This window comes from Lates calcarifer, unplaced genomic scaffold (genome assembly GCF_001640805.2).
Source record: "Lates calcarifer isolate ASB-BC8 unplaced genomic scaffold, TLL_Latcal_v3 _unitig_749_quiver_986, whole genome shotgun sequence".
NCBI lineage: Eukaryota > Metazoa > Chordata > Actinopteri > Centropomidae > Lates > Lates calcarifer.
Window position 1 is genome coordinate 3,828 of NW_026117964.1, and position 20,495 is coordinate 24,322.

Here is a 20,495-nt window from a genome sequence, read left to right on the forward strand (position 1 = left end):
CCCTCGCACACCAGGTACAACAGGATTAAATATTACAGGTGTATCTGTAAAAGTAGATCAGCAGCATCAGAACCCTGTCACCAGGTCATTTGATTCACTGTTGATGTTGCTGTTGCTGAGAGCTGTATTCTTTATGTGTGTATGTGCATGTGTGTGTGTATTGTCAGGCCTCTCTACCTCAGCCAAACACAGTAAACAGAGGAGTTGGCAGCGGTATCCCAGAATCCTCTGCAGACATCTTCAAGACCAGCTGTGAGCTGGAAAAGGTGTGTTACCAAGTTTTAGTGCAGTTACAGTTTTTACCTATACCTGTAGTTTTTTGTATGTTATTGATGTAAAAAGTGAAAAGATGCACCTGGTAACTATAAAAATATAAAAACAGCTGTCTCACTTTTTAACACAACAAATAAATATTTGGAAACAGTAAAGATCAGACGTGGATCAGAGGATGGAGGCAGTTTTACCTCTTGGTCTCTGCTGATGATAATAATGAGGACAAGCGGTCTGTATGAATGACTGTGTGTGCAGGAAAACGCTCATTTCATCGTGGTGGACATGGTGCTGGAGGTGCTGGAGGGTGTAAAGTGGACTCTGAGCTGCGACCCACGGACCTCAACCCAACACACAGGCTACAATATGTGCACACACAGACACACAAACTCTGCAGAGGACTGTCTCACACGTGAACACAAACAGAGATGTGAAACACACAGACTCACACAGAGCTGCAGCAGCAGACAGAGCAGACATTCAGAGAAGATGTCACACAGAAACACACACTCTTCTAATGTGCACACAAACCGACACACTGAGGATAAAGAGGAGGAGGAGGACACAGGCAACGATGAGGCTGAGCATCAACCTAAGACCTTGTCTGTCCTCTCCACCGACAGTGGATTTGAAGGTAAAATTATTTGTGTGAATAAAGTAGTGGTAGAGGCCCACCCAGTATTTTATGCACAAAGTGACTGTGTGTTTTAATTTCAGACTGTGGAGTAGACACTACACTGACACCAAAAGATTCTCTCAGAAAGTAAGAAAAACAAACTGAAACGCCCACCCAGCCTGCCATCTCTGAAACCTGCACGTTTGTTCTGATTCTGTGATTTCTGAGTCATTGTGCCGTGTCCTTCAACGCAGCGCAGAGTGGCTGGCCCAGCAGCTGGTGCTGGAGTTCAGGAGGAGCTGGCTTCCTTCCCGTGAGCCTCGGCGTGGACGGCAGAGCCTCCGTAGCTCACTTCAGGAGGTGAGAACACAGCAGCTGTTGATAACTGTTTGAATCTGCGGCGTGGGAGACGACACAGGGACAAATATTTACAAAATGGCTGATGGCTGATAGTGATTTTACTGGTCACGGGTGGTGGAGACTCCTCCAATGATGTCTCTCTGATGGAGGCCATGGATACTGTACGTCAGTAGCTTGTATCACCTCAGGTGGTATGATGTCTGGACCATAGTGCTGCCGCTGACCACTGGGCAGGACTGGCATCTTCATCTTTCTTCAAGAAACATGATGTAACTATTTAACCTGAAAATCTCAGCTTCAGGATCACTGTGATGGTTCAGTGTGAGAGGGAGAGTGTCTCTGTCGTTCCCTCTCTGCTCCCTGAACACCTGCTGTTGCTCTGTGTACCTGAGCAGGTTCCATCTCCCTCTGACTGAGTGAGAGTCAGCAGCTCAAACTGCTGGAATCAGACCCAGAGAGTTCAGACTGATGCTGAACTGTAGATCAGTTAAAGAGACTTAGAGTCATTAAAACCAGAGTTCATCTCTGAGATCCAGGAAACTGACGCAGAGACCAAGAGTCAGAGACAGAGTTTGGAGTTTGTTACAGCCACAACACTTCCTGCTCCAGAAGGAGAAGGGCATCATGGGTAATTGATTCAGTTCAGTGAGTGGGACTACACTGTCAGAGTGTGATAGATAGAGTGTATTCCAAACATTCATGGTCCCCAGAGACTGAATCTCACCGACTTTCTCTCTGACTTTTCATCTGGAGCCACCAACAGGTCAAACTCTGCCTTCTGGCTTCCCCTCGCCTGCTGTACCTGACCATGAGACACAGCCTTGAACTGTACAGGTCCATAACCTCTCCCCTCTTGTCTCTGTGGTCATAAGCTGCCAGGTACTGGGAGAGTGGCGGTGAGTGGCGACAGCCTGACAGAGGAGATCAGACTGAGGACCAGGATGAGAGGATCCCTGAACTGGGCTCCTCCTCGCTTCCAGATCATCTTCACAGTTCAGCCAACGCTCAGGTCTCCATCACATCCCACCACACTCAAACACTAATAAAGATTGAAAGCAGCAGAGGGTTCATGTGTGTGTTTCTGTTTCCTCCTCCAGACGCAGTGAAGTCGTGGGCTTACAGCACTTCCTGTGTGCAGGCTGTGGGACCGAGGTGGAGCCCAGTGAGTACTGGTTTGTGAAGATAACACTGACAATCAAACGTTTTTCACTTGTATGGGATTAGTGATTAGTTGTTAGTTAGTTTTAATCCCCAGTTAAACTGTCGTGTCCACAGAAGGCCGAGCCAGGCAGCTAGAATACAATACGACAACCAATTTAAACATCACATTGTCTCACAGAGTTTGTGAAATTAAAAGGCCGTGGACACGAAGCGGCCTCAGACTGTCCTTCATGTATTCACTCAGTAACATCAGAGCTGATTAAAAACTCTCTGTCTGTCACCAGGGTACATCAAGAAACTGCGCTATTGTGAATACCTGGGCAGGTGCATACAATCATTTGCTGATAAACTACATATTAAGCTCCATATTAAAATAAATAGACCTGCTTTGTTGGTTAACTGTGATGGGTCTTGCAGGTATTTCTGTGACTGCTGCCACAGCGGCTCTGAGGCTGTGATCCCTGGTCGAGTTCTGTCCTGCTGGGACTTTGGCAGGTAACAAAAACTCAAACTTCAACTCCCTCTAGGATTAATGCAACTGCTAATAGGTCTATTACCAATACTATTATTAACAATATCTGTCACCGATGGTAAACATTAATACAGCTGCTACTGAGACCGGTCAGCGTATTGTCATGACAACTCAATCAACAGTAAAAATCCTCTGGTTCCTGCTTCTGACGTGAATGTTTTGTGGTTTCCTTTGTTCTCTACAACTATAAAACCAACACATCGATTTTAGACTGTTGGTTATGATTTGAAGATGTCACCTTGAGCTCAGGGAAACTAAAACGATCAAACATTTATCGATCAAACATTTGATCGATCGGGGGGGGGGTCAGGTTGAAAAAAACAACCTGACCCCCCCCATCCCGAAAAAAAACAAAAACAAAACAAAACAACAACAACAACAAAAAGTCAAAACCAACAAAAACAACAGCGGCTTGCTGCATTATTATTTATTCAATAAATTCCCAAACAGCTGGACAGGAGCATAAAGACATGTCACAGTAATATTTACATTGCAGGTATCCTGTGAGTGATTTCTCCAAACAGCTGCTGGACTCAGTTTGGCATCAGCCTCTGTTTGACCTGACCTGTGTTGGTAAGACGCTGTGCAGCAGAGTGAAAGAGCTGGACAAGTTCAGGGTGAGTCTGAGGTTACATTCTTCTTCTCATTGTCATTATCTTGGTCATCAACAGGATGAACAGAAGAGAGGTGATGTGTCGTGTACACGGTGTGATGGGACATCAAACTACTGCCTTATATTTGTTCATGAACTTTGTTTCAATCAAGCTTTTATTACTTATTTTTTAATTCAACCTCGTCCTTCATTTTCAAAACATGATAAAACTGCGTGTGATTATTTTCATCACTGATTAATCTGGGATCAACACAGACAACACATCAGCTGAGATTAGTTTTAAATGTATTTCACTGTTTTTTATTTTTGTTCTCTGTCCTTCAGGAGCTGCAGGAGCAGCTGCTGGTCATCAAGAAGCTGCTGAGAGCCTGCAGATTATCTGAGAGGTAGACAGAATGTTTACTTTACTCTGACTCCTTCATGAACACACACTATCATTATTATAATACTGAGACTATTTGTTTAAAATTGATAGAGTGGCTCAACTTTCATTAATCCAGCCACTGTGTGCAGGGTATTTGGCGCCATCCAGTGGCAGTATTAGAGAAGACACAGCAACTGACACAGTAGCTCTGAGCCAAATTTCTGCATACAGTGACTTTTAAGGATATAAACATTTATTAAAGCATGAATGATGAAAATGTGAGGTTTAAATATAAAGGTGGATCCACATCTTTTCCATGAGCTCCAGAGAAATGTAAGAATCTCCACATAAAGTTCTGTAGGTGCGATCTGCAGCTGCATTCACAAAAACGTTTAAATAGCTCAGAAATCTCAGCTGCATGATGTAAATATTTCAGTCACAGATCAAGTAAATGTATTTGCCACATGCACAGATACAAGCACATGCACGGTTCTTGGGCACAAAGACAGAAGTTAAGACAGAGGTTGGAAATACTTTAACTGTGAGCAGCCAGAGGAAAATAACACCAGAGAACAGGGAACAGCAGAGTTTGAACTCTGAGCTGAACCTGTGTCCCTTCCTACAGTAAACCTTCTCCATGTCCTGACTCTCCCCTTAACGCCTCCAGCTAGAGCTTTGTTATTCATGAACTGCTTTGTCTATAAGATATAAACAAAGTGTGGAAAATGTCCACAACAGTTTGCTACAGTCCAAGGTGATGTCCTCAAACATCTTGTGTTGTTGAGCCAACCCAAAGATACTCAGTTTATAAAGATGAATATGTTGCAGTTTTGGCCTGAAGCAATTATCTGATTAGCAAAACGGTTGGTGATAACCAATCAATTCTAATAACTAATCAACAGTACAAATGCATCCTTTTACATCAACCTGTGAGCACCTGTTCGCTCTAACAGGTAGAGCCAGGAGTGATTCTTTCCCCACGACCTTTAAATGTTCCCAGTATTTACAGTTTCCTAGTTTTTATTCACCATATGTCAGTATCCAGTTTATCCTTTAAGAGCTAGCTGCTTCCTCTTGTTCTTCTAATTCTTTAAGAAGTGTAATTACTGGAGCTGTGTAAGGTTGTTTCCTGTGACATGTTTTTCAGTGTCCTACTGTGTTTTGTGTGTGTTGAACCGTTGTGGCAGGGAGGTTTGGAGAGGATTCAGTTAAAGCTGTTTTAATGTGACTGTGTCCTGTGTTTGTGTCTCAGGGTGATGAGTGAGTTTGAGCAACTTCCTGCTCACCTGATCTCTGAGCAGCCACATGTCTTCTCCATGGACGACCTGCTGAGGGTGAAGAAGGGTCAGCTTGTGGCGCAGGCCAAGGCGCTGCAGCACTCTGCCATCAGTCACATTGAAAACTGTGAGGTCAGTCTGCAGGATGGCTTGTTATTACTTTAATCTGGAGAACACACAGTTTATCTCTAATCCACAATATTATTGATGTTTCTTCATCTTCATGGTTTGAAATAGTGAACTTTTACTTGGACAGAGTCAAAGCTGCACAGGAATGGCTTAAAAGCAACAAAGCTCATTTAATGGAGCGACAGAGGAACTTGAAAAACTGTTGACTCATGATCACTATGCAGCAAAAATGACAACATCCAGAAATGCAAAACTTTTCAAGACATGTCCACACAACAGGCTGACCTGGAAGGAGTGAATACGTCTAATTCTAAGATTCTTGTTTGCAGGTCTGTAATTGATTTAATCACCGTGTAGAGATCTGTTTTCACGCTGACACTAAAGGTCATGTTTCTGACTCACAGGGAGTTCTACACAAACATCCACATTTCTGCCAAAGTTATGAGCTATGTCCCATGAGATTTCTGCATTTCTGTTTTTGTCTTTGCTTTTCTCACTGATTTGAAGTGGGCTGGACTCAGTTAGAAAAAGGTGGTGTCATGTATTTTCCATGAACAAATCAGGATTTAGCCACGCCTGAATGAAAACCTGACGTCACAGTTGGTGGGTTGTTACCAGCGCTGTCAATCAAATCTAATCAGACCACGCCTACATGGCCCCAAAGTAACAGATGAGCTGAGTTTTTGACTGTTAAACTCTTTATTAATAATGATTCAGGACGTCCAAACTTCAACTTTATGTTATTTAATGTTAGAGAAACCACATTTCCTCATTTTCTGTTGATCAGAGTCAAAAAGTCACATTAAATCTACCTGTGTTCATAACAATAAAACATGAAAACTTCCAAGAGGGGGTGAAAACTTTACCAGCCAGGAAGTTACACTACCACTGTACAGAACTTTTTTATTAGCTTATGGTTATTCTTTAATTTGGTCAGATTTTTAGATAGAAACAAGAGACTTTATCACTGTGGAATGACACCTCTCCATCTGCCTTTCACACAGCTTTGTCTGGCCCGAGGTTTTATCTGCGAGTTCTGCAGAGAAAACGACATCATCTTTCCCTTTCAGAGAGACATATGTCGGCGGTGTCCGGGTGAGCTCAGACAAATGCTGATGACATGCAGGATGTAGGACTGGTACTGTAAAATGGGGGCAAGTAGGCAACAATGACATGAGATGAGAGTTGAGAGCAGGCTTAAACCCAATTCAGATGGGATGAATATTACAGTGGGAGGTGGGTAATAAAAGAGTCTTATAACATAGGCACAAAATAAACAGCAGCAGAAATTTCAGCTTAAAAGAGTTTCAAATTGTTTCATTCGTGTCTGTCTTCATAAAACACACAAATGCCATTCTGTGCTGACACTGCCTCTCTCTATACAGTGTGCAAGGCCTGCTTTCACAAGCACTGCTTTGTGGAAAAGAAGTGTCCAAAATGTGCACGGATCCAGTCACGGAAAAAACACTCAGATGGATGTGTGACGTGCAACGACTGAACAGCTGCAGCTCAGTGTCTCGACGTTTAATGTATCCCAGTCAGTGGACTCATTTTGAATTTTCATGAAACAAAAATGAAAGCCCTTTAAAAATGTTACATTTAATGTTAATTCACATGCAGATAGTCATATGAGCAGATGTAGATGTTTACAGGTCTTTTATTACAGAGCTATGAATAATAAATTTCACTTTAATTGTAATAAACTGCAAGCCCAAGCCCAAGGAGTACCTGGAACTTTTGATTTCTGAAATGTCGTTCCTGTGGTGGAAAGAGCCTTGAGGTGATTTCTGACCATGACAAAACACGGACAGCAACACATACTGTATGTTACTGATAACTGGGTGAAATGAGTGCTTTTCACATTCATTCACTAATTAGACACAATGAAAACCTGAATTCACTTTATTTAATGTGCATGACTCAGTATATATCAGTACCAGACTCCACTGACAAAAACAGGGATTTAACTGAGCAGAACTCAGGAGCTGCTGGAACACCACTGCCTCCATCTGTGTGTGTGTGTCTGTGTTACTGTGTGGTACTTTTACTTCATGTAAAGTATCTGATTACTTCTTCCACCACTGAGAGTCACACAGTAACAACCTAATAGATAATGACAATCTGAGCCTGTCAGTGGCAAGAACAAGCACTTTAATGGATGTTATTTGGTGTGGAGAATTGCCTATTGGGTTGCATTGCAGCAGCTGTTCATGGTGATACCTTAAGGTTCAGGTCCAGGTTCAAAAATACCAAAGTTATCTCTTAATTTTACATGTTTTGTTAATGTTGTTATTTGACGACTACTCGACCAGATTCTGGTCACAAATGGGGCAAAGCATGTCCTAAAGTGAGGTACACAACAAGTGAAGCACCCAGTAAAGGCTATCGTATGTTAAAAAAGAGAAAACCTATAATGGTAAAAAGAAAAACTTCATGATAACAATAAAGTCAGAAGACAGTATTATCAAAGGAGACAAAGTTAATGTGAGTGATGCAACAGACGTAATGAGCAGAACTGAAACCTGATGCAACACTCATCTCTCCATAGATCAGTGTTAGTTGGAGAAAATGACCATTTACTGTACATAATCTGTGAAATTTGCCTGTGTATTGTGGCCATCAGTAGACCCGTAACACACACACACACACAGTCCCCATGAGATTTAGTTGGCCTCTCTGTGAACAAAGCAGCCCATTAGCTGCGTCTAATAACAGAGAGCGGGACCTCTCCAGACAGGAAGTTTGTTCACACCTGTGTGGCTCCTGGTGTCAGATGATGACATCTCAACCTCTAAGGTTTCACTGCAATCAGAGGTGTGAAGAAAAACAAGCTTCAGCACAAACATGCGCTGCAACCACAACACGACATGTGATGTAATCATTGCTAAACAATTATGTGATAATACCAATGACACAGCATTGAATTTTTAATAGATGTACAGATATTTTTTAAAACAAATGGATCAAATAAGCATGTGTGATGTGAGAGGGGGTCGCTCAAATCAAAACCCCACAGAGGATTTTCACCTGAGTCTGCAGTTCCCCTCAGCTGTTTCTTTTTCTCATTCTTTGGATTTCTGGCCCACAATTTTGGTTCACTCTCACTCTCAGTCAAACTCTGAAAACCCAAACAGTTTGGTAGCATTTAGCAGCTAAAGAGCCAGATATGTGGGGAGAAAAACCTCAGGGTGAGCACTAAGGAGAGATCTGTCTTCCAGGATGGACAGACTTGCAATAGATCAATAGATGTGATGTGTGCAGAACAGACAAACATAATAAAATCAGTGTGGACAATCAGGACGGCAAAGGCTCGACAAAGAAATAGTTTGTCCGCAGTGAGAAGGATATGGACCTGGGAGGATGCTGAGAAGCTTCTAGATGCAACCAAACAGACAGGAGCTGAGCCACACAACCTCTCAGGACAAGTGGGGGTCAAGGTCATGCATTTCTGTGTGGGGTTTGCATGTTCTCCCTGTGCCTGCCAGGGTTTCCTGCAGGTACTCTGGCCTCCTCCCACAGTCCAAGACATGCAGGTTCATAAAAGGAACTGAACCTGCTCCCCTATCACTCTGATAAGAAGCAGATAAAAGGGAAAAACTCTTCCCAAATGAGTTCAGCTATCAGCAAGTACAAAGGTCAAATGGCCAGTTTTAGGCAACCAACTGTGATGGACCTAGGGGCCAATGTAGGAATGAGCAATCAAAATCTCCAGAGGGAAGAAAAACAAGTTCATTCTATACAACGAGATTCATCTCTGCATAAGTGAGGCCACATTCGGTTCTTCACTGGGAACTGATATCATATGGAATAACTGTCCAACCATTCAGTAACCCAAATCATTTGATTGAACAAATGTTTCCAGGTAGTTTGATGAAAGATGTTTTATTCATCTACTTCCATTAGTCTGTCTTATTCATCAATGACAGAATGGTTCTGTATCATCACATCGCTGTTACAAACTCTTTATTCTTTTGTCTGATCAATTGGTCACCTTTATTTTGTCAAAGATTTGTGAATGATTTGCTGACACATGATCCCTGTTTGTATTCACTGTTTCCTTCTCGACAGCACTATCAAGTTCCATATCTTGTCTTGTGTAATGTCTTAATTGATTATGTTAGAAGGTGAGTATGCGATTTGTGCACGGGAAGTCCAAATTAAATGATTTTGAAACTAGTAAGAAAATCATTTTTGGTTCTGACTGAGACAAAGAAAGAGGCTGAGTTACCACATCCTCAGACATGACATCATCCATCAGGGATAAAACTGTACGGTCCCTGAGTTTCTGGGCCTTTGGTTATGTTTTGCTATGAGTTTACAGCCGTTCACCATGCACTTTATCCCTGTTTGTGTTCTGTCACCATGAGTTCTTCTAAAAAGCTTTTCCCTTGTCTGTACACACAAGCCAAGCAACAACACATTAAGCCAGAGGAACAAAAGTGTCTGAGTATACTTGAATAATTAGTTTTTATTAATCCTGTGTTTTCAGCCTGAAGATTTTTTTGAAGACTTTTGTGCTGTTTAACCAACGCCAAGTTAGTGAAAATTCATTACAGTAATCAGTGCGCTTATTCTGTCATCAACCTGAATGAAAATAATGTGCACAAACAACCTGCTTAAAATAACTTTAACAAATGATCAGCATTTTAAAAAAGAGAATTCAGTTACTAAATTGCACAAATCCTTCATCACACAAATAGAATCACAGGGATGAGTCCTCATCCTGACCAGTGCCAGAGGGTGAAAGTCAGGACTAAACCACTTCACCTTGGTGGTGTAAGCCTGTGAATATTCTCATTCATCCAGGTCATAGTTATTTCAAGGAAATTTCAATCGAACACAACTGGACTTAGTTATTGTCTAGGAAGACGTTTCACCTCTCATCCAAGAGGCTTCATCAGTTCATGCTCACATCTGACCAGGCTGGGACTGCCACTTGGTGATGTATACACTGACTTGGTATTATTTTTAACAATTAAACACAACCCAGAAATATGATATGCCTGTGAAACTATAGGCCTATATTCACAGTATAAAAGAATGACTTGTGGTTTATTTGGTAGCATTTCATTGACTTTACTAATTAGTTGGCTACTGTAGAAGTCCGCTATCTGATATCTGATAGGACTCTTGGTGTTCTTGTAGTTGTGTTTCTAACATGTTTCTGTCCATATTACTGTGTTTCTCTTGCAGGGGACAACTTGTTCAGCACCTCATCTGCATCTATTGTGGTCTACTTCTTCTATTTGAACTCCTGTCTAAACCCTGTGATCTATGCCTTGTTTTACCCCTGGTTCAGGAAAGCTGTCAAATACTCACATTCCCCGGGACACCGGCCGTGGAGGTGGAGTCGCAGCCATTTTCAATTCCAGTTTACTAATTAACCCTAAACCTAAACTCAATTATAATTCATTTGAAAGTCTTGTTCTTAGTCTGTCCCATCCAAGGTGGAAAACATTAAAGCCAGTTCTATTTGTTGTAGTGTACCGTCCTCCTGGTCCATACTCTGATTTCTTATCTGAATTTTCAGAGTTCCTGTCGAGTTTGGTTCTTAAAACAGATAAAGTTATTATTGTAGGCGACTTTAATATTCATGTTGATGTCAACAATGACAGCCTTAGCTCTGCTTTTTCCTCTTTACTAGACTGTATTGGCTTCTCTCAGTGTGTAAATAAACCCACTCACTGTTTCAGTCACACTCTCGACCTTGTTTTAGCTTATGGTATTGACATTGAACATGTAACAGTCTTCCCACAGAATCCCGTTCTATCAGACCACTCCTTAATCACTTTCGACTTCATATTGCTGGATTATGTATTATCAGCAAAAAACATCCTGACTAGAAATATTTCTGATAATACAGTAGCTAAATTCAAGAAAATGATTCCCACTAACTTAGGTCCAGTGCCTCATCTTAATTTAGCAGAAGCTACTCCCTCCCAGCTTGATCATCTTGTAGACAGTGTTGCAGACTCATTACATACCACTTTAGATTCCATTGCCCCCCTAAAAATGAAAACAATAAAGAGAAAGAGGCAAGCTCCATGGTTCAACTCCCAAACCCGTACACTGAAACAAACAGCACGTAGGCTTGAAAGAGTGTGGCGTTCCACCAAACTGGGAGAATCCCACTTATCCTGGCAGGATAGTGTCAAAAGATATAAAAAGGTCCTCTGTAATGCAAGAGGCGCCTATTACTCATCATTAATAGAAGATAATAAGAACAACCCCAGGTTTCTCTTCAGCACTGTAGCCAGGCTGACAGAGAGTCACAGCTCTATAGATCCACACATCCTATAACCCTCAGCAGCAATGATTTTATGAACTTCTTTAATGATAAAATCTCTACCATTAGAGATAAAATTAATCACATCCTGCCTTCAATCAGTACAGATTTATGTCATAACACAGGATCCATAAAGTCAGCTGCAAAACCTAACCTTGACTCCTTTTTTCCCATCGACCTAGCCCAGCTCACATCAATTATCTCAGCATCTAAACCTTCAACCTGTCTCTTAGACCCCATCCCAACTAGGCTGCTTAAGGAAGCTCTGCCCTTAATTTGCAGTCCTGTATTAGATATGTTAAATCTGTCCTTAGGTTATGTTCCGCAGTCGTATAAAACAGCTGTAATCAAACCTGTTCTAAAAAAGCCCACTCTAGATCCAGATGTATTAACCAATTACAGACCTATATCTAACCTCCCCTTTCTTTCTAAGATCCTGGAGAAAGCAGTTGCAAAACAGTTGTGTGACTTTCTACAGGATAATAGTTTATTTGAGCTTATATTTTATTTATTTATTTGACCTCCTGATAGCATCAGACAACGGACTTGTTTCTGTACTTGTCTTGTTAGATCTCAGTGCTGCTTTTGATACAATTGACCATCACATCCTTTTACAGAGACTGAAGCACTTTATTGGTATGAACTGGAACTGCACTAAACTGGTTTAAGTCCTATCTATCTGATAGGCTTCAGTTTGTACATGTTAACAACTACTCCTCCATATACACAAAAGTTAGAGGTGGAGTTCCACAAGGGTCAGTGTTTGGTCCAATCCTCTTCACTCTGTATATGCTTCCCTTGGGTAATATTATCAGGAATCACTCCATAAATTTCCATTGTTATGCAGATGATACACAGCTTTATCTGTCAATGGAACCTGATGAAACCAATCATCTAGCCAAACTCCAGGCTTGTCTTAGGGACATTAAAACTGGGATGACAAGCAATTTTTTTTACTACTGAACTCAGATAGGGTCAACTCAGGAACTCAGGGTTCTGCCATTTCACTGAAATTCACTGGCAAAGCTTTTGATTTACCAGTCAATCTACATTCCAAGCCCTCAACTATGGCCATGAGCTTTGTGTATCTATTGCATGTAACCCAAAGAGTGAGGTTGTGGATAAAAGTTGCTGAAATTAGTTTCCTCTGGAGGGTATCTGGGTTCATCATCAGAGGGTGGAAGGGTGGTAGGGTAAGGAGCTCTCACATCTGGAGGGGGCTTGGAGCAGAGTCGCTGCTCCTTCATGTCTAAAGTAGTTGAGGTGGTTTCATCATCTAATCAGGATACCTCCTGATGCCTTCCACTGGAGGGTTTCCAGGCATGTCCAACTGTTAGGCGCAAGGGTAGACCCAGAACAGGCTGGAGAGATGTTGTATCTCATCTGGCTTGGGAACGCCTTGGGATGCCTAATCCTAAAATGATGTATGATGTGGCTGTGTCAGTGTGTTCATCCTAGTTGTTGCTAGTGGTCATGAAAAGTCTCTATGGCCTCAGGGAACCAAACTTTGACTGTTTTCGCCTGTATGAGGGAATGAGGTGGATGAGGGAGTGATCAGAGCTCCCCATTGTGTTCCCTAGTCTTCTCTGGTGGGGCATTGGTTGCTCATATTTTGATTGTTCAGTTCTTAGGTTGGAGTCAGTCAAATCACTCAATGACTGGATGATGATAATGACTGGAGAGTCTGGGTGTTTCTGATCAGTATCTATGATATGGTCTGCTAACAGGTGTTGTGGGAGGCTAGCATTTGCCTGGAGAGGGATATACAGGCTTTTAGGAAGTTAGGTGACAACAGGTCACAAAATACTGATAGGTAATAAGACTGAAGGTAATAAGAGTTCAGAGCATAAACAGCACAAAGGGAAACTGAGGGATACCGAGAGGCAGAACAATCTGGTCACTGACTTGGGGAGAAGGGCTGGTGAGCAAATGAGAAAAATTAGAAACAGGTCTGTAGGTAGGCAGGAAAGTTCCAGTGATTAGAAATGGGAGACAGGTGAGCAGGTGGATCTAGCAAGAGGAAGAAAGTCCAGGGACATCTGGTGAGTGGGTGGAGTATGGCAGGAGACAGAGGCACAATGGCCAACATAAACAGGCCTGAGACAGGAATCATGACAGAAACATACCTGTTTAAAACATTTCTATCACTATTGTCAACTCTCAGACAGCCCAGAATCACAGAGGGCGGCTCAACTAGAAGAACAGATGCTATAGTTTCAGTTGTGAGACAGAAATTAATGGAGTAGATATGACGATTAAATGAACTTAATGTAATGTGTTAATTTAGCTTGCTGTCTCCAGTAACTTGCCAGCAAAAAGGCACAACATTGCAAAAATTTCAACACCACCGTCATTTTCAAAAAGTCACTTAATCAGACCTGGTGCATAAGAAGTGATAACGTAGGAAAGAGAAAGACAGTAAAAATGGGTTCAATAAAAAGTGATGGAGATGACGATGGTGTGCTACATCAGTTCCCAACAGAGACCTAGACAGAGGTAGGGAGGGATGAAGGAACCGGCAGAGACAGATAAACCTGTTGTATTAAAGAGGGCTTCAGAAAGAGAGCTGCTGGAGCTGCAGTTTCTCCTGTCCTCCTCTCACTGAACATGGGGACCCAGGACGGAGCAGAGCTCTGCTTTCCAGAACTCAACACCTCCTGCAGGAAGCCGACACCTCCTTGGTCTGAAGCTGTGCTCCTGAACATTCTTCTGTCCTTCATCTCTGCGCTCATTGTAGCTCTCAACCTGCTCATCATCATCTCAATCTCCCACTTCAGGCAGAGATTCATTCAAGTTTTAGAAATATGAACACATGGATTTACAAAAAGAATTGTGGTAGTACTGTATAATGTTGCATCTTGGCAGGCCAAACTAGACCAACTCATATTGTTTCTTTGATTCACGACATGAAGGAAGATATTTTTATTGCCTCAATTAAACTAGTTCAACAATTGGTACAGTGGATCAGAAAAAAAACTCAGGTGTTTTTGAAAAGATTGTTTGGATTTTTTTGGAAGACACTAACATAAAACTGTTTTGTCATTTAGATATACGGACTTGTTAGTTTAATGCCATTTTTTTTCTTTCCCTTCAGGCAGCTCCACACACCCACTAACATCCTCCTCCTCTCTCTGGCTGTCTCAGACTTTCTTGTTGGCCTCCTGCTGATGCCAGTAGAAATCTTCCTAAGAACATCCTGTTGGTTTCTTGGTGATCTCATGTGTTCGCTGTATAATTATGTGTCCCTCATCATTACCTCTGCTTCAATAGGAGACATGGTGCTCATATCAGCTGACCGTTATGTGGCTATTTGTGACCCTCTGCATTACACCACCAGAGTCACTGGCAGAAGAGTTAAACTCTGTGTTTGTCTGTGTTGGCTCTGTTCTGTTTTCTACAACAGTCTCTTTGTAAAGGACGACCTGACTCAACCAGACAGACATAGTTCCTGTTATGGAGAATGTGTGATTGTCATTAATTATGTTGCAGGAGCTATTGACCTTGTCTTGACCTTTATTTTTCCAGTTACCATCATCATAATTTTGTACATGAGAGTATTTGTGGTGGCTGTGTCTCAGGCTCGTGCCATGCGCTCTCACATTACAGCTGTCACTCTCCAGCGTTCAGCTTCTCTAACAACAAAGAAATCTGAGCTGAAAGCAGCCAGGACTCTTGGTGTTCTTGTAGTTGTGTTTCTAATATGTTTCTGTCCATATTACTGTGTTTCTCTTGCAGGGGACAACTTGCTCAACACCTCATCTGCATCTATTGTGCTCTATCTCTTCTATTTTAACTCCTGTATAAACCCTGTGATCTATGCCTTGTTTTACCCCTGGTTTAGAAAAGTTCTAAAACTAGTTGTCACTCTTCAGATACTGCAGCCTGGTTCTCATGAGGCCAACATACTGTAGAGAGGCCGTGGAGTGACTGAGATGACACCATCTCCATAGAGACAAATTAATATGTTCATGTTGTTCAGTGAGTGAATTACCAAATCCAGAGAATGAAAATATGAGGCATGTATTTTTTATGAACAAAAACACCTCTAGAAATTATTTCAAGCACTCTGTGTGTTGCTATCATTGACAGTTTCACATGAAATGTTGTATCTTTTTTGATCATGGTGTGTAGTTTGTGAATTCACAAATTCACTACTCCCCTCAAACTACAAACTAGGATATATGAATATAACAAACATTATTAGGCATTGTTATGTCAGGGACTTACTATGTTGCTGTATGCATTGTCTGTTTCACATGCAAAATGTTTCCATTGCATGTTATATCAAATTTTAATTTAAACTATAACAAATAAATGGTTTGTTATAGTTAGAAATTTGATTGTGTGTTGTTAATAAAATGTGCCTCTCTTCGGACACTTACTGGCTGTTGCAGAAACATGTGTCTTTTCATATCTTTGTAGTCTTAAGGCTCATGTTCAGCTTTTGGTATATGCAGTAGGCCACTGCTGAGAGTCATATAAGCACCATGCACTGTTTGAAGACAATCACCCAGGTTCATGTAATCTGTGAACTGACCTATGAGATCTTTTTCAACATGTTACACCCCTTTAACAGTCTCTCTTAAGAAGCTTTTAAATACAACACAGCAACAGAGCCACCAGATTTTCACACAAAGCCTTAAGAAACATGTCATTTAACAAAGATACACAACATTTATCAAATTGATTACAGTATTTTCATTGCTTTTGTTCCACGTCTCAGTTACACAGTAACATTAATTTGGTTGGTCAACTGCAGTTTTCATTCGCATTTATGACTTCATAATTTTAAAAACAACTCAAATGTTTTCACACCATGTAAAAATCAACCAATATCCCTGTCATTGAGATGCAATAACTCAACATAAGACTTTTCTTGTGTAGCTTTTCTGACAGCTTCCCATACCTCCCATAAAATCTGAAACTTTCTCTTGTTGTACTTTAATAAGCATAATTCATATAGCTACATCATTTATAACTATATAGCATAAAACATGTAAATTCATGCAAAACATGACAGATATCAGCATGTAATATGTGAGGACATGCATTCAAAATGATACTGTGCAACACTGAGTATTTACCTTCATTATTAAAGGGAATATAAGACATCAAAAAACTGACATTTGAAATGTTAAACCCCTTTGAAGTTTATGCTAAAAATGACAATACCAAGACAAAGCAGAGTACACTACGATGATGCAGGCAAGGTGAGGGGCCAAACCAGAGGCAACTGAAGAACCACCAAGAGTCAAGATTTTTGATATGAAGCAAACATAGGGTCACATCGTGATGCTAGGCTTGGGTGGGGAGCTTCCTGGTGATTGCCTGGCGGCCAAGTCTGTAGCCACTGCATAACATGGAGCTGCTGTTCTGCAGGCAAAAGGCAAGGGCTTTGGTGAACCCTGTACTAGGCTGTACCCTGGTACAGACTAGATGTAACTGGGTTTACCATTATGTTCTGTGCAAACTGTGGAAATAAACTCCACGTAAGGAGCTGTGCAGAGGGAGAGGCATGAAGGTGTAGGGATACTCACAAGTTCCCTGCTCAGAACTTCTGTGCTGGACTTCTCCTGGAAGAATGAGAAAATTGCGATAATGCAATCACATGCTGGTCAGATGAAGTCTGTGACTGTTTGTATGGGGAAAATACAACTTTTGGGTGCATATGGACAGAAAGTGTTGTGTGCGGTCACAGATATGGTGGTGCCTGGTTACTCCACAGATTTGGGCAGTGAATTCTGAAAGGTTGGGGAAATGTAATCTGAGCAGACCCTGTTCAAGGTCTGCATTATGGCTTCAGCTGCTCAAAGCTATGGTCACAAGGTTGTCAGTAACTCTTGTGGCAGCAACCAGGAAATGCTGGACATGGGTGGAGAAGGAGGAAGCCTTTCGGGCTTGGTTGGCCTAGGGCTCTCCTGAGGCAGCAGACAGACATCCAAAAACCCAGATGGGGTAGGAGTGTAGGGAGGCCATGGAGAAGGACTTTCAGTTGGCCTCAAGGAAGTTCTAGCAAACCATTGTGGCTCAGACTGTGTTCAGCAGGGGAGGAGAACTGCTGACCCTGACTGGAGATGCTGTCGAGCAGTGGAAAGAGCACACCTGAACCCAACCAACATCTCCTCTGTGGAGGAGGTAGAGTTGGAAGACTGGAGAGACTGAAGACTGGACAGCTGTGTTGAAGAGTTGACTGAGCCCACTCTCAGTTGACCAGTCAATTTACTTTCCAGCCATGAGTTTTGAGTATTGACTGAAAGAATGAGATACAGTGTAAGAATCTCAGAGCTAGGGAGGGAGCTTAGATTAAAGCCACTGCTCCTTCTTGTGGAAAGGAACCTGTTGAGGTGGTTCAGGCATCTACATGGGATGCTTACTGGATGCCTCCCTTTGGACACATCCAGCAAGTAGGTGACCCAGTGGTAGACCCAGAACATGCTGGAGATATTATACTATGTATTTCATCTGGCCCTGGATCCTCCAAGAAAAGCTGAAAGACCTTGTTGTGATGTGATTTGTAGAGCAAGGGAGGAAGGACGTTAGAGACACTGGGAGAACAAATTAAGGGAATATGAGAGAGGTGAAGCAAAGATTTTATTTTTAAAAATTGTTTGGGCTTTTAAATCAGTTAGATATGAGAACTTATTGGATTAATGATATTTTTTCTTTTCTTCCAGGCAGCTCCACACACCCACTAACATCCTCCTCCTCTCTCTGGCTGTCTCAGACTTTCTTGTGGGCCTCCTGCTGATGCCTGGAGAAATCCTTTGAAGAACATCCTGCTGGTTTCTTGGTGATCTGATGTGTTCTCTGTATAATTATGTGTGTCATGGTCAGGCTAAAGCTAGGCTGAACCCCAGAAAGCAGACTTGAGACACAGTACAGATGGAGTACAGATGGAGTTAGGGAGTCAAGGGATCCCAAGGCCCCCAGGATGCCGGGCCGATGTTCCAGGGAAAGTGCAGAGACCAGCCGGGAGACTGGAGAGACTGGCAACCGAGTTGAGTCTGGAGGCAGGGGTGGACGGCAGCGCTGGCCAGGCAAGGCTGAGGCATAAGACAGCAAACAAAAGTAAATACTTTCACCAGGAAAAACTACAAAATGCTAGTAACTATTCTGAGATTAACTCAGTAGGTTAGGCCAGACGTTACCACGTGGAGATCTGTGACGATCTGGCAGCTTGTAGCTGGAGAACCGGGGTAGATAACAGACGGTGATGAGCAAAACAAACAGCAAAAAAAACTTCTGGGAATCTAGGATCGCTCCTCCGGACCGTACCCCTCCCAATCCACCAGAAACTGGAAGCCTCAACCCCGGCGCCGCACATCAAGTACGCGCCTGACAGTTAAGGCAGGATGGTTGTCCACAATGTGGGGGGGGGGGGTCCGACGGGGGACAGAGGGGGCCGGAAGACACTGGCTTGATCAAGGAGACGTGAAAGGTGGGGTGAATCCTGAGGGAGGTGGGAAGCTTGAGCCCAGCATTACCATGAAGGGGGTCATACCTGTAGTGGAGCTGATGAGGGAGTTGTGGGCATATTCTATCCAAGGGAGGTGAGTACTTCAAGATGCATGGTGACACACCGAAGGGCTGCCTCGAGGTCTTGATTTGCCTGCTCTGTCTGGCCATTGGTTTGCGGATGATACCCAGAACTCAGACTAACGGATGCCCCCAGAGCCTTGCAGAATGCCTTCCAGACTTGAGAGGTGAACTGGGGCCCTTGGTCTGAGACGATGTCCTGGGGGAAACTGTGGATCCTGAACACATGAAGTATGAGAAGATCTGCGGTTTCTTGGGCTGTGGGGAGCTTAACAAGAGGGACAAAGTGGACACCCTTGGAGAAGCGATCGTCAATGGTGAGAGGCCAGTGACAAAGTCCAAAGCTATGTGGGACCAGGTACGGCCCAGGATGGGCAGGGGACGTAGGAGCCCAGCAGGTAGCTGGTGGGATGCCTTACTCCGGACACAGATGGAACAGACTGCCACAAAGTCCTTGGTATCTCTAGTGAGAGTTGGCCACCAGAACCTCTGCCGGATGAACTTGATGGTATGCTGGGCGCCAGGGTGACAGGCCAGCTTAGAAGAGTGTCCCCATTGGAGTACATGTGACCTAACAGACTCAGGCAAAAACAGAAGATTAGGAGGTATGTTACCTGGACCTGGCTGAGACTGCTGAGCCTCCCTCACCAGCGTCTCCACCTCCCAGTGAGCAGCTGATACTATGCAGGACAGTGGTAGTATATTTTCCAGATGACTCTGGACTGGTCTGATGGGAGAGTGCATCAGGCTTAAGATTGCGGGTACCTGGACGATAGGAAAGAGTAAAATTAAATCTGCCGAGGAACAGGGTCCACCGAGCCTGGCGAGAGTTGAGCCTGCGGGCGGTTTGCAGATAGGCCAAGTTCTTATGGTCAGTCCAAACGACAAAGGGATGTTCTGCTCCCTTCAGCCAGTGTTGCCACTCCTCAAGAGCCAGTACCACAGCCAAGAGCTCCCTGTTTCTAACTTCATAGTTTCTCTCTGCTGGGGATAAGTGGCGAGAGAAAAAGGCACAGGGGTGAAGTTTCTGATCCACCACCAAGCGTTGTGAGAGAACTTCCCCGACCCCTGTCTCTGAGGCATCCACCTCAACAACAAACTGTTTGGATGGGTCTGGGTGCACTGGAACTGGTGCAGAGGTGAAACTAGACTTGAGACTAGAAAAAGCTAACTCAGCTTCAGGAGTCCAGGAAAAAGGGAGTGAAGTAGAGGTTAGTCTAGTTAAGGGTGCCGCTACTTTGCTGTAATTCTGAATAAATCGACGAGAGAAATTGGCAAAACCCAAAAACCTCTGGAGTTGCTTGCGGGTCTCTGGTCAGGGCCACTCCACCACTGTCTGCACCTTAGCTGG

At 43.0% G+C, this 20,495-nt stretch overlaps 2 protein-coding genes across 2 annotated transcripts; both read left to right on the top strand.

Annotated features, from left to right (window-relative positions):
- Positions 1 to 211: 211 nt before the first annotated feature.
- Positions 212 to 7,043, top strand: LOC108879792 (protein associated with UVRAG as autophagy enhancer). Its single transcript, XM_018671180.2, has 13 exons — positions 212 to 266; positions 529 to 904; positions 988 to 1,033; positions 1,141 to 1,246; positions 2,119 to 2,255; positions 2,344 to 2,408; positions 2,692 to 2,731; positions 2,825 to 2,902; positions 3,436 to 3,556; positions 3,877 to 3,938; positions 5,169 to 5,325; positions 6,327 to 6,417; positions 6,708 to 7,043. Exons 2-13 carry the CDS (start codon positions 556 to 558, stop codon positions 6,818 to 6,820), a joined length of 1,365 nt encoding a protein of 454 aa, XP_018526696.1. The 5' UTR covers positions 212 to 266; positions 529 to 555; the 3' UTR covers positions 6,821 to 7,043.
- Positions 7,044 to 14,215: 7,172 nt separating this feature from the next.
- LOC108879793 (trace amine-associated receptor 13c-like) lies at positions 14,216 to 16,651 on the top strand. Its single transcript, XM_018671181.2, has 2 exons — positions 14,216 to 14,385; positions 14,703 to 16,651. The coding sequence occupies exons 1-2, from the start codon at positions 14,216 to 14,218 to the stop codon at positions 15,517 to 15,519; spliced, it is 987 nt and encodes a 328-aa protein (XP_018526697.1). The 3' UTR covers positions 15,520 to 16,651.
- Positions 16,652 to 20,495: the final 3,844 nt, after the last annotated feature.